This window comes from Typha angustifolia, chromosome 15 (assembly GCF_048772165.1).
Source record: "Typha angustifolia cultivar Huaian chromosome 15, ASM4877216v1, whole genome shotgun sequence".
Taxonomy (NCBI): Eukaryota; Viridiplantae; Streptophyta; class Magnoliopsida; order Poales; family Typhaceae; genus Typha; species Typha angustifolia.
The window spans coordinates 22,729,734-22,754,425 of NC_133253.1; the positions used below are offsets into that span (position 1 = coordinate 22,729,734).

The 24,692-nt window shown below is 37.2% G+C and overlaps 4 protein-coding genes across 6 annotated transcripts; 3 read left to right on the top strand and 1 right to left on the bottom strand.

Annotated features, from left to right (window-relative positions):
• The first annotated feature begins 11 nt into the window (after positions 1-11).
• On the top strand, positions 12-2,793 carry LOC140778585 (ubiquitin-conjugating enzyme E2 28-like). Of its 3 annotated transcripts, none has more exons than XM_073123376.1 (5): positions 12-52; positions 507-582; positions 866-993; positions 1,656-1,760; positions 2,510-2,793. In XM_073123376.1, the coding sequence occupies exons 2-5, from the start codon at positions 513-515 to the stop codon at positions 2,651-2,653; spliced, it is 447 nt and encodes a 148-aa protein (XP_072979477.1). In that variant the 5' UTR covers positions 12-52; positions 507-512; the 3' UTR covers positions 2,654-2,793. The 3 variants fall into 3 exon arrangements, with proteins under 3 accessions (XP_072979477.1, XP_072979476.1, XP_072979478.1); XM_073123375.1 differs by having other exon boundaries at positions 26-103; XM_073123377.1 differs by lacking the exon at positions 12-52 and adding an exon at positions 83-103 and having other exon boundaries at positions 494-582.
• Positions 2,794-3,210: 417 nt separating this feature from the next.
• On the bottom strand, positions 3,211-6,055 carry LOC140777941 (transmembrane 9 superfamily member 12). The gene is made up of 2 exons (XM_073122372.1): positions 5,895-6,055; positions 3,211-5,580 (listed from the first exon to the last, which is right to left on the bottom strand). Exon 2 carries the CDS (start codon positions 5,482-5,484, stop codon positions 3,511-3,513), a length of 1,974 nt encoding a protein of 657 aa, XP_072978473.1. The 5' UTR covers positions 5,485-5,580; positions 5,895-6,055; the 3' UTR covers positions 3,211-3,510.
• A 7,356-nt stretch (positions 6,056-13,411) lies between these two features.
• Positions 13,412-20,943, top strand: LOC140777794 (phosphatidylinositol/phosphatidylcholine transfer protein SFH13-like). The gene is made up of 15 exons (XM_073122145.1): positions 13,412-13,713; positions 14,190-14,328; positions 14,416-14,713; positions 14,839-14,938; positions 15,593-15,859; positions 16,023-16,100; positions 16,182-16,283; positions 16,374-16,423; positions 16,536-16,635; positions 16,783-16,878; positions 16,980-17,084; positions 17,903-18,068; positions 19,300-19,679; positions 20,205-20,279; positions 20,457-20,943. Exons 2-15 carry the CDS (start codon positions 14,322-14,324, stop codon positions 20,475-20,477), a joined length of 1,845 nt encoding a protein of 614 aa, XP_072978246.1. The 5' UTR covers positions 13,412-13,713; positions 14,190-14,321; the 3' UTR covers positions 20,478-20,943.
• Positions 20,944-21,511: 568 nt separating this feature from the next.
• On the top strand, positions 21,512-24,692 carry LOC140777796 (GPI-anchored protein LLG1). Its single transcript, XM_073122146.1, has 3 exons — positions 21,512-21,818; positions 21,919-21,975; positions 24,074-24,692. The coding sequence occupies exons 1-3, from the start codon at positions 21,737-21,739 to the stop codon at positions 24,424-24,426; spliced, it is 492 nt and encodes a 163-aa protein (XP_072978247.1). The 5' UTR covers positions 21,512-21,736; the 3' UTR covers positions 24,427-24,692.

A 24,692-nucleotide genomic window follows, 5' to 3' on the forward strand; every position in this document is an offset into this window, starting at 1 on the left:
TTACGCTGCACAAGTACAAATAAAGAGACATCTTCTCATAAGACCGAGCCCGGTAAGTGTTCTCGGAAAAGAATCGAGAAACCCTAAGCACGCGAAGGAATTGGTGGGTGTTGGGCAGTATAACAGTTCGAATTCTCTCCGATTTATCGTGCTATCGTTGTTGATTCCCGGGAATTCTTCGTTTTCTTTCCTACTTTCGATCCATTGTAACGTGTATTGTTGTTCTGATTTCTTAGGAGTATTCTTGATAGAAAGCATCCCATCTTGCCTGAAAGATCCGGTATTTGAATTTATTTATTTTTGCTTTGAGCTTTCTCGGAGGAAATTGTTCATACTGTGGTAGTTTGCATCTGTTTCGATGTATTCTTTGACTGATATTGGATAGTTCTCCTCCTCTATGCTTGTGTTTTATATTATTGGCAATCCTGTTTGCTTTCTGTTTTCCTTAAGTTTGTTATTTGATAGAAACCTATCTTCTTCTTTATTAACTTAGAGGTTATAAGCAGTTATTCATGGCTTTGAAGAGGATTCAGAAGGAGTTAAAGGACTTGAAGAAGGATCCTCCCGCATCTTGCAGTGCAGGTAACCATCTTTTATTATTTGGATTTTTTTTCATATGTATCTTCTAATTTGGTTTGTGTGTGTTCCTCTGGAATAACCATCTTAGATTGCTTCAGTCCTTGAACAAAAAGAAGACTAAGATAAACAAAGCTGAAGCCCCTTTATAGATAGGAGACCCTTGTTCTCTATTTGATTACGTCAAGTTACCTTTACTCTTTTGTAGAAACCAGTTAGCTCTTACAGGTTATTTTAAAAAGCCAACTCTGTTACAGACCTGTGGGATTGTTTTGTTTTCATATTGTAGGTCCTGTTGCTGCGGACGTTTTCCACTGGCAAGCAACCATTATGGGACCTTCTGATAGTCCCTTCTCAGGTGGTGTTTTTATTGTCAATATTCACTTCCCACCGGATTATCCATTTAAGCCACCTAACGTAAGTGCTTTTCTTCTTATTTTATAAACGCATGCTAGTAACATGTTTCTAATAGCATGTTTGGCTTTTGCTGTGTATAACATCATAGTTTCAATTTCTTTCGCCAACATTGCTGTGTATAACATCATAGTCCTCGTGTACAATTATATAGTATGGTTACAAGAGGATGTGTAACTTCTTTCTTCGCTCTCGAGCTTGCCTTGATTTCCCTGTTCAGGCTAAGTTATGAGGGTTTTCCAGATAGTTAATATATGAACAATCTAAATTTTCTAAGAAGATTTCTTGGTTGTACCTTGCTAACATTGTTTTTGCTTATATTCTTGGTTGTATTATTGGTGAAATTCTATGGATGTCTTTGCCTCATTTTTTGGAAAAGTATTGCCTCATTTGTTGGTTTTCTGGATCTTGCACGTATGACATGATGCAATCTATGTATGTGCTTCATGAGACTTTCTTAAACTATCTGTAGTCATGCTACCTACCTAGATTCTAAACATTTTCTGATAGACACTGAAAGAAGGTAAAGCTAGTTAGTCGTGTTGGACCTGCTGGGGCGTGAGATTCTTTCAATTTTTCTGTTCTTCTAGTTGCAGAGCTCAAGCCATGCTATCCACTGTCATTTATGGCTTTTTGACTTTTAAAATAATAATTTGGTTTTCCAGGTCGCTTTTCGTACCAAAGTTTTTCATCCAAACATCAATAATAATGGTAGCATCTGCCTTGACATCCTCAAGGACCAATGGAGCCCCGCTCTGACTATATCCAAGGTGACATTTTATTTGAATAATTATGTCAACACCACATGGTTGTCTTTACTACTTTGAAAATTTTAATAGACATTCATTCACTTTGAATGAAATATATACTGCTTTATTGGTTTAAATTTGGTAGAAAGGAACTGGTGAATAATGTTCCGACATCAGATATATATGATAGTTAGTAGTGGCTCTGTCATGTGTTCTTGGGATGATTAGGGTGAATTCATATGCATAACTTTGGTAATGCGAAGAGCTTTTATGGAGTACTATCAGATGGTGTGAACAAGTTTTGTTTCTTCAGCTTATCTGTCAAGAGAGCTACTGGTTTAGTTCTTACTCTTCCTAGCGGGTTAAAGCTGCATATACCTCCATTTTTTACTTGCTGGTTCTCAAACTTGCTCATCTTACTTATTTGATTTTTTCTGGCTTAACTAAGTCGGTGTTGTACAAATGAACTCCTACTCAGCAGGAATAGGCTTGTTTGTGTAAACCTGGCTTCTAACAAGAACTGGTAGAAAGTAGAATAATCTGGTGGACCCACACTTTGAGTGACCTTGATTTGCACAGGAGAACTTGGGAGGCCAGATTAAGTTATCCAGGCAGTTCCATCTTTTGTCACTTACTGCTTGTATATCTTTGTCACCCTCACCCTTGAGTTATGAATATTACAATGGGTGCTTTTTACGACATAGATTTTGAAAGTTGTGGATGTTATTATCTGTTTTAGCTCTAATACATTATTTTGATGTAAACTGCAGGTGCTATTGTCCATTTGCTCACTCCTGACAGACCCCAACCCAGATGATCCTTTGGTTCCTGAGATTGCTCAAATGTACAAGACTGACAGAGCCAAGTATGAGTTAACAGCCCGATCATGGACACAGAAGTACGCCATGGGGTAGAAAGGCTCCTCTTCCAATCAGTAGTATACCACTCCGCTAGTTAATTAATAAGAGTAATGACTCAGCAAAGTTTGCTTTGTTCCATCTAAGTCAGAGACATATGCATGTTTTTCTTTTGAATTCAGTGTGGTGGTTTTCTATGAGCTTCTACTGTCTCCACAAATGGTTCCGTTAGCATCTAGCATAATTTCCTTTTTCTTTTTCACATGGTACCATGTTTAAACTTTTCTTCCTAGCTAACTTGATGATATGTGTGCTTAAAACTATTTTCCTGCATAATTAATGAGTCACATTAGGGCAGAAAGCAAGTTATGAATACTATACATGATGAAAGGCCAACTGCTCCTATGTAAATATAGTTCCACATGATATTCTGTTTATACTAGCAAGAAGCAATCAGAAGAAATGGGGCTTTAATAATAAATGGCTCAATACCAGTTACCAACAAGGTGAAATAAAGAACCACAAAGTATTGTTCTTTCCCAGAAATCTTAGTATTATGGCCAACAAACTTAACAGATAATTTCCATGCACCAGAATCATAAAAGTAAAACAAATATGAGAAACTGTTTTGATATTTGCTAAAACCAAGCAAGCCTGACTTACATGAGTTTTCTGCATGATTCTAGGAAATGATAAAGAACAAAATGAACTGAGCTTTGAAACACATCTCATAGGCTACAAAATAAGTTTCAGAATAGGAAATAGCTGCAGTGGCAACTACATTACAGTTGTCCCAATTCACAGGCTGGTTTGCAAGATAGTAGCAGATCCATTCGAGTTTGCTGGATGGATAATAAAAACCTTAAAGCTGTGACGAGATGTTGAAGGAAGTTAAGAGTATAAGCAAACAGCCTTCAATCAATCTTTACTGACGAAAAAAGATAGTGGATGAAAGAGAATGACATCAAGAAGCCAATTGTGCCAGTGGATAACATGATTGCCAGAGCCATGATCAATGAATACCCGAGGTAAAGTATTGCAGAAACAGGGCCACTTAAGCTTCTAAGGTCAAAGACCAAGTAGTTGATGGAGTAAAGGAACACATAGAGGGCAACTGACCCAGAAGCAAAGAAAGCTTTCCACCACCACCTCCAGTCCTCCACACAGAGATGCATGTAGGTGAGGACGACGGACACCTCAGCACAAACAACGACCAGCAAAAGAAGGACAACGAGTAGGAAACCAAACACATAATAGAACCTCCCAAGCCAAAGGCTAGAGAGGATGAAGAAGAGTTCAATGAACAAGGTGCCAAATGGTAGTGTTCCGGCACCAAGGACAAGGAGCCATGAAGGATATTTCCGTGGAGGGATTTCTCTTGGAATCTGGTTGGTTCGAACAGGGAACTCTATATGCTCAGCCCGTGTGCCCAAGAAGCCACCCACAAGGGTAAGAGGCACAGAAATGCAAAACCACAATGACAGAAGAGTGAAGAATAACGAGATGGGTAGAGCTCCAGTGCTCTTGCTTCCCCACAGTATGAAGTTTAGCATAGTGAGAATGACAAAAACTATGCCCGGAAAAAAGCAGGCAATTGACCAGGAAACAGACCTCCATCCCTCAGAGCTGCCTTTAATGGTCCTCCAAAGCCTTACACCGACATATCCAGCCACAATACCAAGGATGAGATAGAGAATAATCATTCCGGTCAAAAGCATTCCTCTTGAGGCGGGAGACATAAACCCAAAAGCAGCAAAGACAATTGTTACGCCTGCCATGCCCAAAATTTGTACCCCGTCTCCGACCATGACGCATAGTAGTTTTGAGCAAGTTGGCTCTCTAAAAACATCACCAACAACGAGTTTCCATCCTGATAGTTCCTCATTCATCTGAGCTTGTGCTTCTTTGTCAAGCTCCTCATATCTGGTTAGATCCCTCCGGACAGTCCTTAAGAATATAACAAAGACAATACCAGCCAAAAAGAAGATGACCATCAGGGAGTTCATTATTGAGAACCAGTGGACCTTTGCACCTTCCATCTTCAAGTAAGCATCCCAACGTGAAGGCCATCTGATGTCACTCTTCACAAACTCAACTTCGTAAGTAAATGAAATCCTCTCCTGCTCCCTAATCACTTGAGACTTCTCAAGTTCCAGTGGGCAATTCACAGGTTCAATACTATCATATGTATTAAGCTTCAACATGGTTTCTGGGTCACGCTTCACACTGCATGGGATAACCTCAAAACCCACAATCTCGTAACCGGACATCTTCTTCTTATCGGTCTCTGAGATCACTCCTAAGCCCTCTTCCCCAGTGCCAATAATCTGCACATTACTTCCTTCGTACTCATGGACCAAGACCTTAAACTTCAAATGATTGACAATATAATCTTCTGAACTTCCATCTGGGGTGTACCCAACTGGAAACCCAGTCCACTGAATGGTGACACCATTTTGTTCAGTGAAACGCATCACGGGGAGGTTGTCGAGAATCATGTTCACCTGGTAGAGATCATGAGTCCTCTGTTTCAAGAGATTTACCTCATGCTCATTCAATGGGCTCGTGGTGCATAGGTAAACCGACTCATTAACATTGACATGAAACTGGTAAGGAGAGTTATCAATCTGATCCCCCATGAGAAGCTCCCCCAAGTTCTCAGCGCTCTTCTTGACCCCGCCCTTGGGTTGGCAGTACGGGAGGGTGTAGTAGTTAAAGGGGAGCTCGGTCTCAATAGAGGTGAGGGAATTCACCTTAACGGATATGGTTTCGCCTTGCGAATAGGTGTGCATATAACTACCAGGAAGATAGAACGCAGTGCTCGGAGACATGATCAGGAGCACACATAAGAAAGAACAAAGAGTCTCTGAGATATGAACCCTCGCCATGACTACAGCTAATTCTGTCAAATTTATAACTTATACTCACAGATCTGTCTTCCCAAATCCTAATATTCCTCAGATCTATATCACTTCCCAGTAACCCTGAGATCAAATAAAGCGATAAAATAAATCAATAAATAAACAAAAACCAGCAATAGAATATAAAATCTCTCTTGCGGCAGATCAGATCTACGCAAATCTTTAAAAATAATACGACGTCTCTAGGCTAAGGGCGGAAGGAATCTATCAAAAACAATCAAAAAAAAAAAAAAAAACAGCCACAAACCCTAACCGATGCAAAGATTAGCTTCTTTAACGCCAGATCCAAACCTGAAGGGGTGTGAATCTAGGGGTAAAAAAAACCTAAAAGTAACGATTGGAAGCAAAAGAAACGGATCTGGAGGTGGATTTCTAACCTGACGGACGCGATTAGATCACGAAGCACGCCCAGACGAGAAGAGCGAGGAGGATCGAGGAGAAGCCAGAGGAGAGGCGGGGAATCGAGACGAGCTCTCCCTAGATCTTTCCCAGGGTTCGAGAGGTTGGAGAGTTGAATAAATGGTCGTTGGATTAAAGGGGCCTGCGTGGGAGAACCGCTACTTATTATGGACCTATAATAAATTACTAAATCCTCGTGGTTACGTCGACTTGTTCTGCAACTCCGCATCTCCACCGTCCGTTCTTTAAGGCGTGAGTTGACCGCTAGATTTACTAGATCGACGGCTGTGGTATTCTTCTGCTCCACGTGGTATTATTATCAGTTAGATCGAACTCGTAATTTTTGTCTTCCATCTCCCAATTCCCAAGTGAGAAGGAAAAAATAAATCTAAATTATTCATTAAACCAATTTATCAAGCAAAATGCAATACTCTTATTATTTAATCCTAGAATAAAAACTTATTTTTTTAAAAATAATATAAATAACACCCTATATTTTGATTTAATTAATACCGAAACGAACATCTAACCGAATAAGTAAAATAACACCCTATATTTCAAATAATATTTTTATATTTTCTAAATTATTCTTATCTCGCTACCCTGCATTTGAGATTTAAACTTATTGAATTTGGTTTTTAATATTTTAGATGCTGGACTTGATCATATTCATTGGAAATCAATATTCTGATTTGTACCTAAAACATTTTGTTTGTCTTAGTATGATTCTATAATTAAGTTCACAAGAAGGTCAAATTAGGTATGGCTTGAATTAATCTATAAAAGAGATTTTATAGATTAACTAATAGGTTACAAACGTCTCCCGAAGTATTGGATATCAAAATATACCTAAGCTCTAGAAGATATCTCCCATCCCAAGTATACTGAAAACCTAAACATCTACCATGGTTAACAAGTTAGTCTGCTACTCAGTCAGCTTTCCAATAAATGTAACTAACTTTACAGTTTTCATAATTGTTACTTATGTGGATAATATAGTCGACAATGGATGTTAAGGACCAATGTGGCTTCTTGCCACCTTGCAAAATGTCGACAAGAGTGAAAGAGTCGATCTCAATCTATAAGTTGGTGTAATTCTTCTATTAAATACCAATCAGTGCCTCCCTAATTGCCGATACCTCTACAAGAGATACAGTTCCATCAGGGTGTCAGACGATGAAACCAGTCCCTCCGGCTTCTGTACTGTTCACAAATGAACCATCACAGTGAAAAGAGACAGCTTTAATGGTTATATAATATGATAATTATAAGTTTCTCTAAATTTTTAGAATCAAATCTTGGAATCTATGAGATTGGGCATATGGATGTTTAGTTGGACCTGGGCCAGGAAGTTCTGGGCTGGGCCTTCACAAAGAGAAGTCTACCTCGCTTTAACTCCTCCATTTCTCCAGTTTGGATCTTCTTCTCCAATTCCTAAAACCTTGCAGTCCCATCTCATTTCCTTGAAACTTCTTGTAAATATCTCGACCATTCTACTTCTTCTAAACTTCAGATCTACGAAACGAGCTTAATTTATCTTGGTTGGTTCCAGGAACTGCTTGTAGATAGCATTGATTCTGAGCAGTGGCATCAGAATAGTATATAGCTGGCTTCTTGTCTTATTCCTTTTGCTTCTGGAGTTGGATTACCACAATTTACTTACTCTTGTTTTGGCTTTTAGACCAACTAATAAAAGTAGCTCAAATGGACAAGTGTGAACTTTTCTGAGCTCTGAAGGTTATTCTCGAACCAAGTAATTAAGTAGCTCATCTCTTCTTTTAAGGGCTTTTCTTCACTTGTATACCCTCAAAAGCTTCTTTTTTTGCTTGCATATTCTTTTTAATAGATATCTTCTGCTTACTTTATGATAACTATATGTCAAAAGCTTATTATTTAAAAGTTGAGAGTAATGTAAGCAATAAGATATAGGTATTTTTATTCTTTTATTGTTAAATAGAAATTTTTTATACATAACTTAACACATGATTTATATTATACAAGGATTTAGTTAATATATATATATATATATATATATAAGGGAGTGTTTGATTACAAAATATATTAAAGAAAGATAGGATTCACAAATAAAAATCTCAAATTTTAAACTTTTAATTTGCTTCTTCCAAAGATAAAAACTACTCCTAAACCTAATCCATGGGCTAAAAGTGGATACACACACATCTAAGCTATCATAAATTCTTGTGCCTATCTACATAATTCCCTACATTAAAAAAGAAATTCACATCCCCCACCATGCTACATAATGCCCTAACTCTTCAATAACAAACAACCCTTCTTTTGGGCCTCCCAATATTTGTCATTTGTCACATCAGATCTAGCTTTTTTCACCCAAGTGTAAGTTAACTCATCAGGCTTTAATTACTACAGGAATCTCTGCACACTGACAGTTTTATATACCCTTCCTTTTGTTTTGACTTGCCAAAGTGGTTTATTCTATTCCAACTCTCACGCCACTTTGGACAAATGCATATCTAAACTGCATGCATTTAATGAGGATAACAGTTGGGTTAATTCTATCTTACACCCAATAATTTCCTCTATTTTTATAAAACTCTTGTATAGATAGATGATTAAATGAAAAATATTAAATGCTTTAAGTAAATTCATTATGGTGTTAATATGCATGGCAGTGTCATGGCCTCCATGGTGTGTTGTTCTAGCTATTGCAAGTGGGGGAGATCACATGAAAGAGCTTGGGAGTGGCATTAGTTGCTTATATGCTCCTATTAATTTAGTGGAGAAGGACATGATAAATAAATTGAGATTGAAAGCTATATAACTCTCTGAGAATGTCAACCATATGACAATAATAAATGATATAATGGTGGGTGAAGCATGCATGTGAGCTTCTTCTTCGGTCCCAAGGAGAGGGGAGGGGCCCAAATTGTAGCTAACTACCTAACTTGCTTGGTTGGTCATTCAAATAGGTATTAGTGCATTTATATTGCTAAAGTTTTATTTTACTTTTATTGCTCACATCATATCATATAAATATTTATAATTCTGTATTTTATTTAAAATGACTCAAAATACTATATTGTTATTTTTTCTTAATGATTATATTTTTTTGCTTTTATTATTGTATTTTTTTTAATTATTTATGAGTCCGAAGACTAAATATGGGTTGAGCAAATGACCAACTCTTATTTAAGGTATTTAGGCTCCATCGAGCTTTTAACTTCATAGTCTAAGCTTCAAGCCATATATGCTCCAAACCATTGTATTACCGAGCTAACCGCACTTCCGAACAATAAATCAAATCAAACTAAGTCACCAAACCACCAAACCACCAACCAACAAATAATTTCTCTATCATATTATTTGGATTTATAGTTAAACACCTCCTTGATCATAGAGAAGATACCTAACAATTCTATTAGAGTTGGTTGGTTTACCACACTATCGTATCATAACCCATATATCTTGAATAAAATATCTCAAAACACTGTGACATTAGTTTTATCAACTATTAATTTACATATAAATGAACTTTGAATAAGTTTTTAGATTAAGATTAAATTAAATAGAGAAGTAGATTTTAATATCAAACGAGGGGTATTTTATTATTTATTTTTAAAAGTAAAAGACAGTGATAGAATAATAAAGCATTTATATAATTAAGTGTGGATTAATAATGAAATAAAAAGTACATTTGTCTTAAATAAACATTAATAACGATGAATCTATGTGGGTGATATAAACTAAATTTATTAGCATTGCGTTCCAGTCCAAGTCATCGAGTCAATCCCACACCCCCACGTGATCTGCTACTTATTTGTCTGCAAGGCTACAGAAATTTAAGTACCAGCCTTTGACGGGGAGTAAAATAATCAGCAGTAATTACTAGCCAATAGCACGCCGACGAATACACGGAACGCAGAATATTCCTACACCCATTCTGCACGCAATCAGCTATTGCTCGCAGATGCGTCCGCCCGGTTCTTAAGAACTCGCCCTGTTCTCCCAAAGCCATGGACTAAAAAGTTCATATTGGAATTTAGAGGTGTAAATCTATCTAAATTTTTTGTATTAATTTTTTTTTTAATTATTCATAAGCTAGAATGCTAGATATGAGTTATATAGAGAGGCCAACCTTTTTTAGATACCGAGACATTAAAGTATCACCAAATTTTTAACCGCCGAACAATTATTTCAAATCAAATATCGTCGAAATTTATTTTAAGATATCGCGTAGTTGAGCTATTCTTTTAATCTAATGGAACTAAACCACTAAATAATTTATCTATAATATTATTTAGAGTTGGAGTCGAACTTATGACTTTTTTTTTATTTTAAAAAATTAAACTATTGAGTTGATTTATTTTTTAATCAAATTAGTAATTGAACTGCCTAGATGACTATAATACGTTTTTTTTTAAAAATATCAACAAACAAAATAAAACGATCAAAATACACAAACGACTGTTCTGCCTAATCTGATAATCTAATAAAAAATATATATATATATTGTGACGGACTGGGGAAGGAGTTGAAAGCAGCGCCATAATTGCCTTTGAGCTCAGAACACGGAGTCTGACATTCCGGGAGGGGGAAAAATAGAAGGAGGAAAACAAATAGACGCCTTCTCCCTTTCTTCTCCTCGCATCAATCACTTCATTAATTGCGACCGACGAGGTACGATCGCCACCGATCACGTGGGTCCCGGGCCATTAACTGCTTTTTGGCTCCACTCCACTGCCACCATAATATATATATATAATTAATTAATTAATTAATCAGAAGAAAAGAGAGAGAAGGGAATCACGAGGCATTTCCTCGTTTATCGTGCCAAGGAATAAGATTGCGACAAGACACCTGAACAAAACATATATACACAGCGTACGGTCACTGAGATGCCTAATCATGGACAAATTGTAGTGGAATAATAATAATAGTTTAGTACGAATAGCAACAAGCCAGTAATGTCTCGCTGGCCTTGGATTGGGCTCGCTGTATGTATGGTTGTGGTACTCACACATGCAGCTTAATCCTAGTGTTATTGTAACACGATGGTATTAGGCCATGATACGAAATGATCCAAGAAGTCCAACGAGACTCGTTCCTAAGTTTAGGCTTGGCCTGGCCACGAACCATATGCCTTTGGGCTTGTCTTTCTTCTCTCTATTCAACCACGACTTACGAGGCGGAGGTAGCTATCAGAAGATCACGTGAAAATAAAATAAAATAAAAAGAGTTACTACAGTGGGAATGTGTCCGGCGAAAAGTGGAGACGTCTCTCCTGGGGCAAAAGGAGAAGAGCAAAAAGGAAGCGCGAGCCGCCGAGATAGCGACCTCTCGATGTGCGCAGGAGGGGGTAAGATATAAAATTACCCACTTTCTTTTGGGATTTGGGAGTCGGACTTATCTTCACATATACAATAATTTAAAGTTTTACCGGGGTGGTATTGACAAATATATATATATATATATATATTTTGGGCAGAGCAAATGGACTACTGGTGGTCCAAAGACTAAGATGGTCTTATAGAATTGGGGGTGTTTTGCTTCTTAATTTAATTTGGTGTAGTCAGTTTGGTCAAGAACGGTGGACAACTATAGCTAAGATATGAGATCTGAAAATTGACTCAAGAAAATTAGCTCTTAATCAAGTTTTCAACAACAAGTTTCCATTCTATATTATACCTATTAGCAATTACAATATTAAAACCTCTACCTATCCAATTTAATAAAAACAAAACCACTGTTATTTTAGATTAACTGGTAAATTAATTAATTAATGTAATTATGGGTCAGAGACAGCCCAATGCTTTCCTACTTTAATGAACTAAGTACATATCGGACCCTTTTTTAAGCTTTAATTACCCTTTGTACTGTTCATCAAGTTGAGATGTACAGAGAGGTAGAAGACAATCCTATGACACTCTCCTGTCAAGTTTAGCACCACTGAGAGAAAGAAGAGGATTCTATTGCATCGTCTTACAGTGGTCAAACTTCTTTGAATTATTTTTTTAATACTTTGTGGTCCTCATTAGTACATACCATATTTCTTTATTGCAAGATGGCACATATATATATATATATATTAGTTTAAATAATTAAATCAATTTGTTTTGCCAATACTTTATCTTTTTAATGTAACTACTGGTATATTTGCAAAGGAGTCCTATATCTTCAGCTATATTTGTAAAAAGACCTTTGATTCGTTAAAGAGAAAAAAGTATTATTTGGACATTTAATTGTACGTATAAAAGGTCCGTCAGCTTATATTCTTATCCCATTGTTTAATGCACCAATAATTTGGATATGATGGTCATAAAAAGTCTACCTCGGATAACATACATTAATGGGGCATTTAATGCCTTACGAACTGCCATGCCACAGTATGTATGTATGTATAGCATTAATGGTTAGATCCAATGTTTGCCTCGTATTAATAATCTCTTCTCTGGTCACTTTTGCGGCCTCGATTCGTGACTCGCTAAAGAAATCTCCACTGGATTTATCCTTCCCAACGAAGCACAACCACAATTGAGCTCATCAATTTGATGTTGGGTCTCTTTCTAAGGTCACTTCGTGGGTGGCCAAAAGATTTTCTCTCAACCCTATGGCGATCGGACACGTAAGCTATTGTTTTTGGTAGACGGGCGGCGCTGGATAAAAAGCTGTCAACTAACCTACGCACCATAAGCCACCGATATCTCCGTGCGCCTAAAAGCCGTGTCCTTTCGAAGACAAGGCGATGCTAATACGACATCCCTAAGCCGTAGGATCGATAGACCACCTCGTTTCCACCGTCCATCCGCAGTGTTTTTTAGCTGCAGTGGTTTGTCTACTCTGACACCTTGACCACCCTCTTCCCTTTTATTGTTTAAACGAAGTCAGCGAGTTGCATCTCTGGATTTATATGCCTTCAAATGTCAAAATTCAAAACTATCGTATAAAGTTTGGTTGCCAATCAAGTCGGCAGCTGAATTATATTCCCTATAATTAGTCAAGATGTGTATGTTATTTTCCAGGAACGTTCTTCCAATGAGTCTTAACAATGCCAAATGAATCGTTTTTCATATTAAAATCACTACTTTGTTTTATTTTTATTTTTTAATATATAATAAATTTGTAGATTAATTGTATATTAGTACACAAAGTGTAACTCTTGGTGTGATTCAACCACTATTTTAAAAGAAATAGTTGTTTTTGAATATTAATAATGGTAAAGCTGTTTAGGTGGCTTAAAATATTATTATTCTTATTTTTTAAATGATGGATCACTGGTCGTCGGTGTGACCCGCACTAGTCGCCGTAGCGTCCCGAGAACTCGACCATCTAAGAGGCTTTGGTCCACTTGATCCAGCCGAAAGGGACGCGCCAGAGAATTGTAGAATGGTAGTAGAAGCTATAATACAAACACCGTCTCGTATAAACGACCTATATACCTTGTCATACTGCCGTATAATTCTCTGATATTGAAATAATAAATAAGAAATTAAAAAAAGCGGAGCTATGCTCTAGAGAGAGAGAGAGAGAGAGAGAGAGAGAGAGAGAGAGAGAGAGGGAGATTAGAGAGAAAGAGCAGAGCGGCAGAGTGGTCGAATCTTCGAATTCTTTTCTTGAAGAAGCAAGCAAGGAGGAGGAGAATAGAGAGAAGGGAGAGAGATTAGAAGAGGAAAGGGAGGAAAAGGAGAAGCGATCCAATTCTTCTCTCTTCCTCCTCTCTAAATCATAAGATCTCGAGGTTTTCGTTCTCGTTCTTGGAGTTTATCGCCGTGAATCCCTTCGTCGGATCGTTCTTGATCTCAACCTGGGATTCTGAACCAGGTAAAGATCTATGGTGCTTGCTTGCTGCAGCTGAATTGAGGTCCGGATCCGGCGTTTTTGGAGATTTTGCTTTCGTTTTTTTTTTTCTATTTTCCGGGTATTGGATCTGGGTATCGTGTTTTTGATCGCCAATGTAGGAGTTGGCGTTAGATTTTTTTATTTGAACGAAGGTTTTGACCGGCTTTAATGGGAGGATTAAAAGGATCTCGATGAGAGTTATCAGATCTGTTACGATCTTTGAATCCTGGGAGCTGTAAGTGAGATTTAATGTTGCTTTCCTTCCTGAAATCGGGTTTGGTTGCGGATTAGGATAACGGTAGCGAATGCAGATACATCATGATATTTTCCACGGTTTCTTTTGGACGGGTTCTTGGGGCTAACAGATTGGAATGGGTCCTTTCACTTTAATCGTTCCATTCTTTTATCTGATGGCACGAAGAAATCACATCCAAATGTTCTTTTTCTTCATGTTTTAGGTTCAAGAATCTAATGTGTATGCTTAAGCTTCAAGGTATGGGATCCTCATCAAAATGACTGCACTGAAGCAGAGATGTCATTTTGAAGTTTATGGTCTGGAAAACTAAATCTTTGGACAGCATTGGTTGAAAATGTCAGGTTAGAATTCTATTGAAGAACTTAAAATTTAAGGGACTTTTTTTTTTAATCTCTCCGACTTCTTGATCGCGCAATGCTTCATTGCAGTCACCCATGCTGGAGATGTTGAGATAGTGGTCAGTAACGATGAGAGAAAAGATAGGAGATCCGACATTGAGAACTCGGAAGATGAGAGAAGAAGAACAAAGATTGGCTCTCTGAGAAAGAAAGCGCTACATGCGCTGAAGAAGCGTGGGAAGAGGAAGGTGGACTTCAGGTTCCCTTCCATTTCGATTGAGGACATAAGGGATGCTGAAGAGGAGCAGGCGGTCATCGCGTTCAGGGAAAAACTAATTGCAAATAATTTATTGCCTGAGAAACACGATGACTATCATATGTTGCTCAGGTCGGCACGATTAATCTTCTTTGCTTTTTGTCTGAAAACATATTTAAGGACACCTAATTGTTTTTTAGATATTATCACCCTTAATCCAGACACGGGTCGTGAATTAAACTGTTCATTTGATGCAGATTTCTCAAAGCTAGGAAATTTGATTTTGACAAAGCAACTCAGATGTGGGCTGAGATGCTTAGATGGAGAAAAGAATTCGGAACAGACACAATCTTGGTGGTGAGGCCACTATATCTTCTAAAGCTAGTAATCCAATAGTGTCTTAAGTGATACTACTTGTAAGAGCTGTTTATCTTGGCCTTCCCCTGAGCTTATTGATGAAGAATCATTAGTCTCTTCAGATACAACTGAATATTCATGTTCACCAAAAGACAAGATTGACCGGTTGTATACTTTTGGTTGCATTTAGAGTTTGGATCTTCTTAGAGAGCAACCCTAATGTTAGTTCATATGGGTTTAGGTTCTACAAGTGGGTGTTGATGGAGCTTCCACCATGGAATTGCTTCCAGAAATTTAGCATCCAAACATTAATGTCTAGCTTTAATGCCATTTGATTTTGTCCCATTCCATCAGTCAGCTTTGTGCTGTTCAGTATTAGTGTTATGGCCTGTGGTCATTGAACCAAACTAACGATATGTTCATGGCCTTCTAGAGTTTCCCACCATGAACGATGATGAAAAATATCTTCCCTTAGAGCATGTCAATTACAGTACAGACATGGTAATGGTCTACTCGACAATGGGAGCCACTTCCATGGAAGGCCCCTTTTTTCAGTAAATCTCTGTATGCATTTCATAATCAAATCTATTGCCTTTTTAATAAACATATTGTACTATCTTGTATTGTGACAACATTAATTCCTCTGCATTTCAGGATTTTGAATTTGAAGAGCTACAAGAAGTGCTGTGCTATTATCCGCAGGGGTACCATGGGGTTGACAAGGAGGGAAGGCCTGTCTATATTGAGAGGCTTGGGAAAGTTGAACCAAATAAGCTTATGCAAATTACCACAGTGGACCGCTATATAAAGTATCATGTACAGGAGTTTGAGAGGGCTTTTCGTGAGAAGTTTCCTGCATGTACATTTGCCGCCAAAAGACATATAGGTTCCACAACTACAATACTGGATGTGCATGGAGTGGTATGTCAATCTCTTTGCTTTCTATGAAATTATACTATAACAAGAAATAATTTTATTTGCACTAAATCCTACATTTTCTTTTTCGCACTATTCATAATTGGGTCATTTGTTTGAAGTTTGAGAAACTTGTTTAGTAATCTAGTTGTCTATGTAATCTATGCAGGGCTTTAAGAATTTCAGCAAGAGTGCAAGGGAGCTTATACATCATATGCAGAAAATAGATGGTGATTACTACCCTGAGGTACTTTTACTCTAAGGTGAATGCATTATTTTCAACTAGCTCTGGATTAGAATAGTAAAGGAGGTTATTACCCTTCTGTAGACACTACATCAAATGTTCATTGTCAATGCTGGCCATGGTTTCAAGCTGATCTGGAACAGTGTAAAGGGTTTTCTTGACCCCAAGACAACATCAAAGATACATGTAAGCTTAATGTTGTTATGTTATTTGTGTGATTTCCACTCCCTAATCTCTTCTTTCATTAATGATGGTTTGACTTATCTTCTTGAGTAGGTGCTGGGAACTAAATATCAGAGTCGACTACTTGAAGCTATTGACCTCAGGTTGGTTTATATTCTCATATCTGACTAATTTCTTCTGATGAATTTCCATGTATTCTGGAAATTGGGTGCACGAGTCAGTTTTTCAGATTACTTTTGTGCAAACTCTTCTCAGTCAATTACCAGACTTTCTTGGTGGTTTGTGCACATGCTCTGATAAGGGAGGGTGTCTTAGGTCAAACGAAGGACCATGGAATGACCCTGCAATTATGAAGGTTGAACCTCTTTTGCAATGTTTAGCAAATATGTATATCAGATTGTAGTAGCTTTTACTGGCAGTATTGTTACATTGGCACTATAAAGTTTTAGCATCTTGATGTACCAAGTGGGAGTGAAAGTAATGATTTTTTCTCCTTGTCTAGCTTGTGCATAGCATTGAAGCAGCTTCTGTGAGGGAAATTAGTGGAGTATCTGATGGAGAAGAAAGCGGCACTTCCCTTAGATTACGGCCACTAAAGGCAAGATTCACGCTGTCCACCATCATTTTACTCTTAAGACTAATTTGATCAGTCTTCTTTTTGACACTAAATTTTACTTGGTTGTTTCTTCTGAATGTCAGGGAAGGACTAGTGATAGATCGAATGCTGAATCAGGCTCGGATGTCGATGATCTTGGGTCACCTGTTGCATGTAGAACAGCTTGCTTGACTCCAGTTCATGAAGAAGTAGGTTAAACTCTTTTAATGCATACAGCATAGCATAGGTATGAGGTTCCATTTGTGAACTCGTGCTTGCAAAAAAGTGTTGAGAGTGATTATTTACAAAAGCTTCATGAAATGGTCGAGGTACATCTCAGCGGTTCTCTTTCAGTACGCTGACTGTATCTTCCTCTGTTATGCCATGAACTAGGTGTGAAGATTTAATCATGTGTCTCCGAACTAGCAAGAGTTCATGCCCTACGCTTACCTTCTCGTTAAGATTTTTCTGTGAAATTACTTAATTATTTTGAGAGAGATGAATCTCTTGAGTGGTGACATAATATCTATTCGCTATCACATTTTACTCTAATCTGGATAACCCTGAGTGACTAAGTTCCACTCAAATTCCACACTACAGGAATGTGTCAAAACCCTAACATCCATTTAAGTATTTAACTGTTAGGGAGTTGGAGTATGTGTATCACTTCCTCCAATAGTGCACTTATTAGCAAATGTACTCTTCTGACTGGGTAGCACTCATTTTCCTCATTGATATGCAATTTCTAATTCAACCGACCTGTGTTAAGATCTTTGAAAGAAATGTGTGATTTTCTTCTGTCCACTCCCAGTCAAATAGTCATTTCTTTAATGCATAATTAGTAAACCCTAGTCCTATTCTTTTAGTCATGTGATATCTGTATTTTAATCTTGTTATTCTTCGGCTAACTTTTGCTATCTCAATATTTCCAGAAAGGTTATTGTGACGATCATTTTAACCCTGTCCATATTATGGTTATGAGTAACAGTTTTTGCAATTTAATCTTTTGTTAATGCTATTTGTTTAGGTCAGGGGATCAGATTCTACAGCTTACTACAGTTGTGATGACCAGCTTGCCATGGCGGATAAAGTTATAGACTCTGGTAGAAGAGGACATGGATATGTTAGACAAACATCCAAACCATTGAATAATCAGAGGCAGTCTTCGGCCACTCGAAGATCACATGTATTAGGTACGTACTGTCTAATATACTTTGTGAGGTATCCAAGTCAACCCTTTAAATTTCTGGGCTACTTTTCTTCTCCGCTGTAAAAGTCAATTCATCAAAATTCTAGCTGATCTTGCAGTACCTTTTATTTTCTGGTCTGTTCAAACTTCAAAATCTTATTTCTTGAGACATGAAAAGTTTCAGGGGATTTGCAGCAAACTGCTTGTGTAGTATCGTCTCAGAGAAAGAAAACAAATTGGCTGTACAATAAAGACCATATAGAACCATTTTATTCCATACTTCCATTTGCTTTGTGTAGTTCTGACTAATTGTTTTATTTATTTATTTAATAAAAATGAGTTTAGAAAGATTAGTACCAATATGTGTAAAGACTAAAGAATTAGTTGGGTGAATTATTACTTCTAAGAAATTGCTGATGCTTGATCAGAATATGGTACATCTCAATGATGATAAGATAGCATGTAAGACTTACTTTCTGATGCAGTGTGATGTAATGGCTTTTCAATCCTATTCCTAATAGCACTTAAGATTTGCTTTCTGTGTGATGCTGTGACTATCAGTGTTATTCTTAAATTTGACTACTAGTAGAAATTTTAGAATAGCAATTTTATGCACTTTTCAGAGAACATTGCTCTGAAATGTGTAGTGCTTGCTTCTTTGGTGCTGTATTTGCTTTTAGTTGTGAAATGTTTTGCATGATATTCATTTCGATTTGTTGTTTTATTTATCTTTATCAAATCTTCCTTCTGCTTATTATAATTAGTTTCATCTTATTAACTAGTATTTATACTTAATTTCTGTTAAGTAAATAATCTTCATTTGTTGTTATTTATACTTAGTCTTTCTAAATGGAGAATTGGAGAGTTTTCTGAAATAACTCATTACAATCTTTCCTAATTTTATAGCTTATTGGCCCACAATTGGCCATTTGAATTCAACTTCTTAGACTATGCATCATGCTGAAAAATGAATGCACATGATCTTAATTTATTTACTCTGTAGATTTCATTGAAATTCAGTATTCTCATATTTTATGAATACAAGTCAATATTGTTAAATAGTTTCAGATGATGTAGTCTTGTCTGATTATTAAATATGAAGTACTGAAAAAATGTCCTTTTTAGTTTTTGGCTGGTTGTTTTTGTATCAAGTTTGCTACCTTTGTGCAATGATTGTCCTACTAGGCTTCAATATTTTGACCTAGGAATATTGATTTCATCACCTCTTATCACAGGCAACTTGCTTCTTTATATGCACAATATCTGCAAAGATGACTCAGAGGAAGGAAGTTTGCGATATCTTGCAAGAACAGTTGTTGCATTCTTGCTCAAAGTACTTTCGCTCTTTCGTATCTTTGGCTGTAGACGAGAGAGGAGATTGGAGAATATTCATCCTTCTGATACACCAGTCTCTTCGCCCAGTCATCTGCCAGATGCGGAAGCTGTTGGAGAAGACCTTGTAAGTCCTTGTTTAGAACGCCTTCAAAAGCTTGAGTCAGTGTTCAAACAGCTTAGTAGCAAGCCCCCAGAGATACCACAGGAGAAAGAGCGTGTACTCCTGGATTCTTTCGACAGGATAAAGTCCATCGAGTTTGACCTTGAGAAGACAAAGAAAGTAAGTTCTTGTTTTATCTCACGAGTTAATCTGCCTGATTTTGAAAATAAATAAAATCAACTATCAGAAGTATTTCTCAAGTCAAGGTAAACATGGACAGACGCTAGCAAGCTTTAACTTGTGAATTACAGAATTATGTAATGATCTGTTTGCTTATAGTACATAGTTTTTAGCATACCATACTAATAATGTATCATTATGGAATTATTGTTGGTCAGTTGAATATTGTGTTCTGGACCTACATGCAGCTTTGTTTTACTGTAGTTAGTCAAATAACTTATGTGTTATTCTCAATAAGGTTGAATTGATTCTTTTGTTGTTCATTTTAGCACAACATGAGATGGCCCTTTCTAATTCTTTCAGAACTAAAGCTGTCATCGATTTTAACAAATGTAATATCAATACGCTTTTCACAGGAATACCCTTAAAAATATAATCTATTTTACTTGTAGCATTACAATAATTCACTACAAGTACAATTTTTTTTTTCTACTTTTCTGTTTCTCTAACTCTGTCTTCATTCAGATATTACATGCCACTGTGATAAAGCAGATGGAGATGGCAGAGACATTCGAGTCTGTACGGGAGTCCAATCTTAGGGTAAGTCTGATTTTTTTTCATGTTCTGGCCATCGATTTTTTTTTGGGTGAATATTGTACTTGCCAAATCTCTTTCATTATTTTTTTTTTCTTCAAGTCTCAAGACCGATATAGAAAATTGTGATGTGAGATCTGTTGCTTAGGGACTTACTAGCTCACAATTGTTTATATTCTGCAGAGAAGGAAGTTCTGTTCATAACCGGAGTAGCTGTACATGATGAATGGATGCATAGAAGGTTGCAGTTCTTGGAGTAGAGGCAGCTAGGAGAATATCTCCTGATATATGACTGCCTATTTTTGCCCATCTTTTTGGTTCTAGCCCTTTTGTTTTTGTTCTTGATGTCAAATGTGCCACACCCGCTAACAGTTACAAGCAAAGATTGTGTTGCGGCATCTGATCGAAGCAAGCGTCGGGGAGAAGTTGAAAAGAACAAAAGACACATATAGGAACGATAATTAACAAATTATAGTTAATTATCATGTAAATATTTCTTCTCTCTTTTGCCATTACTTATGTTCCTCCTGTTGTATTGTCACTTTTGCTTTAGCTATTATGGTTAGTAATAGTGAAACTACAATGTAGTGATCACCCACCTGTAATATGCTTGTTCTTGTCCTTCAATATCCTAAGCCCTGAGGCATTTTGAGCTTGGATTTTTCAGCCATATATGCCATATCCTTTCAAACCAGCCATAAGAATGCAATGGGTTGAGCCGGGCCTAGTTAATCTTTTGATATCAAGAGATAGATTCAACGGAATCGCGAACTGTTGTTTCGTTCGTCCTGGTCCCTCATGGTCATATATATATTTTTTTATAAAAGAAAACCTAATTTAAATAATGAAGGACAGCATACTGAACCACCTACAACGTCTGTATTTTGAAATCCATATCCATCCACGTCGCGAGACCCAAAGAAATCTATCTCCAAATATAAATTATGCAGAGTTGAACTTGTCTTCTTTACGTGCTCTTTAAAACTTGTTCTTATTTACACCCCTTTTAATTCCAACCCAGCTGGAGCCGGTCCCCATCACAAATATCCAACTGCCTGGCAATCAATAATTCGACCTACAACTGCAAAAGTTTCATGACTCGTAACAGTAGATAGTTAGTTCCAATGGATCAATCTTTTGTCACTGTCCGATCGACCAGAACCAAATCCCAGCCGTCTCCCAGGACTGGGTATCAAAAACCGCGTTTTCCTTTTTGCTGTCTTTCCATTTTAATAGCTAGTAATAGTGGCTCGGCTTAGTTGGCTCCAGCGATCGCTTCCCCGAGATCCAGTCTTGACTCCGTCTCTCTCGCGCTACGCTGCGTTCCTTCGTGCCTGCCTCTCTCTCTCTCTCTCTCTCTCTCTCTCTCTCTCTCTCTTTCCCATTTCTACGACCACCTTCTTCTCTCTCCTTCCCCTCTCTTTTGCTCTGATCTCTGCGTGGGAGAAACCTCGTGCAGAGAGATGGGTTCGAATCGAGGCGTGTCTTTGGGGGCTGTTCTGTTCATGGTTCTGGTTGGATTGGCTGCTTGTAGCTTCATCTCAGGTGATTTAATTTGTTTTATTCTAGATTTTGGTTTCTTTTTGTTTTGTTGGGTTTGTTTTGTGGACAATTTGGGTGCTTAATGTGTGGTTGGTTTGCTCAGATGATGTGTTTCAGCTCCATGGATCAACGGGGCGGAGCTTGCTCCAAGCGAAGAAGAGTAATTTCTTTTGCTGATCTGCATTTCTCTTTGTCATAATGTGTTCTCTTTTCGTTTCTTTTCTCCTCGAGCAATACAAAAGAATTTGTTGAAGGAAAAGAAAAGATAAAATTTTACGACACAAATCAGTTCAAAAGATAGAACGTGGATGATACTATTCGTTGAGTTAGATCTGTTCTTTTAATTATTACATTGTTAAAAAAAGAAAAAATTGGTTACATTGTTTGGGAGAAACCCACCACAATCTTCCAACAAGATACATGTAGGATCTATCATTGGGAGCTAGATATGGACTATTAGTCCCTTCAAGCATAAGGTTGTGATTTAGTTTTGCATAAAGCTTTAGAAGCCAGTGGTTAGAAAATAAGCTTAGGTTTGGAATTGTTATGACAGTATAAATAAAGCTACTGAATCCACTCAATATTTTCTTCTCCGTGTAGTTCATCACTGAGAAATCATTCATATCATGCCAGCAAATATCAGAAGCATGTGAATCTTAGATTTCACAAACCAACTAGAGTAACATGGACAAACAAATTTGATAAAATTAGAGCAGCACCACCAGCATTCACCAGCATGTGAACTCAAAGTACCTATGCAATCTAAATCTATAACCTATAAAACCAAGATCAATAAGACATTAAAAGAAATTAGATAGTACATGAATAACATTTCTAATTTTCCTGATCTTCCTCACTGAATTCCATAAACAGACTGAGGACAAGTCAAAGTGATTAGAGTAAGCTGATCCATTAAACCAAATAGTACTACTCTTGATCTTTTCAATGGCTTGTGCCATGAGCTATGGGGAAACCTGTCCTTTGCCACACTGACTTGTCCAATAAAAAGAAATTGAGCTAGATAATACTCCTGATCTCAAATCAACCTTCCATTCATTGTAAGAAGAGCACATTACAATCTGACATACATCCAGAAACATGAACTATTTCTTTCATTTTGATTCCTTGTCCCATCTCACTAAATCACCATGTTGAGCTTGTCTTTAATGGTTATCTTGTTATCCATACCCATTTGCCTTTTCATTGCAGGTGAATCTTTTTTATGGAGATGATAGTAAAGATAATCTAATGAGTCTTGGAATTATGATGCCTTAGGTTGTAGTCAGCCCATCTTCTATCTATTGTTTACATGTCATGCTTCTTGACCTTTCCAACTTTTTCCATGTGCCTGTGACGTTTGATTACCGCTTTGCATTTGCAAAGGGGTGATAGCTCTCTCTTAATGAATCAACCTTTTCAGCTAAGACTTAACTTCTGTCCTCGTCGCTGCAATTTTACATCTTGTTTGTGAACTATGAACATCATAGCAGAAGCATTTTGTGTTTTATTGTCAAGTCCTTGCACAGAAGTTATAGCAGCAAGTTCTTTTACCTCCATTTTACTTATTATAGTACAAAGTGAACTATTTAACAAGAAGTTGAGAAGCTATTTGAGCTTTCTTTCAAGATCTAACAGTAAAATTGCTAACACCAACAAATTCCTTGGAGTCGGTTCATATCAACGCAAAGACTTCCATTTATACTTTCAGCTTTTGTTCTATTTTGGTCCCGAAACTCCAATAATAGCCTTATCTAAACTTTCAGTATTTTTGTTATTTTGAGTCCTAAACTCGAAGGTCTATATCTAGCTACTGCCTTGCAAAAAGGCCATGAAATTCACATCATATGGGATGACTACAACTTATGATATACAAAGATATTCAGTTTTTAATGAGGATGGAAATAGGTGAGGAGCACTCCTCCTTTTCACCATTACCATCCAAATTCTGCTGTTACTCGATGATGATATTTACCAACCTAACCTATCCAGGTATAATTCCAACACAGTTGACATATCATAGGGCCACAAAGAGAAAGAAATGTAAAGTACTAGGTATAGTAAATTTTACAGAACTATAGTTAATCATCATATTTGTGAGAATTCAGGAATATGATGCATAATTCCTTACTGACTTTTCATTGTATTTTTATATATAAATGTGGTCTATACCTTTGCCATCATTTCACTGTCTACTGCTTAGTATTTAGGTTATCAGGTTGTAATGCTGCTAATTCTTTTCCTTTTCACATCCCTTTCAGGTTGCCCTGTAAACTTTGAATTCAAGAACTACACGATCATCACAAGCAAGTGTAAGGGGCCACAATACCCTGCCACCCTATGCTGTTCTGCTTTCAAGGAATTTGCCTGCCCATACTCCACTGAATTGAATGATGCCACAAATGACTGTGCATCAACCATGTTCAGTTACATAAACCTCTATGGCAAGTATCCACCAGGCCTGTTTGCCAGTGAGTGCCGAGAAAGCCAGAAGGGTCTTGCTTGCCCTCCTAGTGCGGCAATAGATGCTTCAAGTGCTAGACTCAGAACTATCGGAATGAGCTCTTTAATAGTAGTCATGTGTGGCATTGCCTTATCATTCCTCTTTTCATGAAGCCAAAGGGCTGTATATTTCTGGCAGCTGCGTGATTGCAGTTGTAGTTCAAAGGGCCATCTGTCTTCGGATTTCAGTCTAATTTATTTTGATTTGCTATCAAGAGCATTGGATTTTCAGTTACAGACTATGCATTATTTCTCTACATATCATTCTCCTGAGTCTCCTTGAGTATTCTTCCTCTCCTATTTGGATACTCATAAATGTAACTCCAAGTTTGTAATTTACATGCATGTACTAAAGCTTGTATGTGGCTGTCTTAAATA

Excerpts from the sequence above, each read along its gene's own strand:
- LOC140778585 (XM_073123376.1), top strand. The coding sequence starts at position 513 with ATGGCTTTGAAGAGGATTCAGAAGGAGTTAAAGGACTTGAAGAAGGAT. Across the intron at positions 583-865 it reads TCCCGCATCTTGCAGTGCAG|GTCCTGTTGCTGCGGACGTT; the intron begins GTAACCATCTTT and ends TTCATATTGTAG. Across the intron at positions 994-1,655 it reads ATCCATTTAAGCCACCTAAC|GTCGCTTTTCGTACCAAAGT; the intron begins GTAAGTGCTTTT and ends TTGGTTTTCCAG.
- LOC140777796 (XM_073122146.1), top strand. The coding sequence starts at position 21,737 with ATGGGTTCGAATCGAGGCGTGTCTTTGGGGGCTGTTCTGTTCATGGTT. Across the intron at positions 21,819-21,918 it reads TGCTTGTAGCTTCATCTCAG|ATGATGTGTTTCAGCTCCAT; the intron begins GTGATTTAATTT and ends TGGTTTGCTCAG. Across the intron at positions 21,976-24,073 it reads CTTGCTCCAAGCGAAGAAGA|GTTGCCCTGTAAACTTTGAA; the intron begins GTAATTTCTTTT and ends CATCCCTTTCAG.
- LOC140777794 (XM_073122145.1), top strand. Across the intron at positions 16,424-16,535 it reads CTTGAAGCTATTGACCTCAG|TCAATTACCAGACTTTCTTG; the intron begins GTTGGTTTATAT and ends AACTCTTCTCAG. Across the intron at positions 20,280-20,456 it reads TACGGGAGTCCAATCTTAGG|AGAAGGAAGTTCTGTTCATA; the intron begins GTAAGTCTGATT and ends TATATTCTGCAG.
- LOC140777941 (XM_073122372.1), bottom strand. The coding sequence starts at position 5,484 with ATGGCGAGGGTTCATATCTCAGAGACTCTTTGTTCTTTCTTATGTGTG.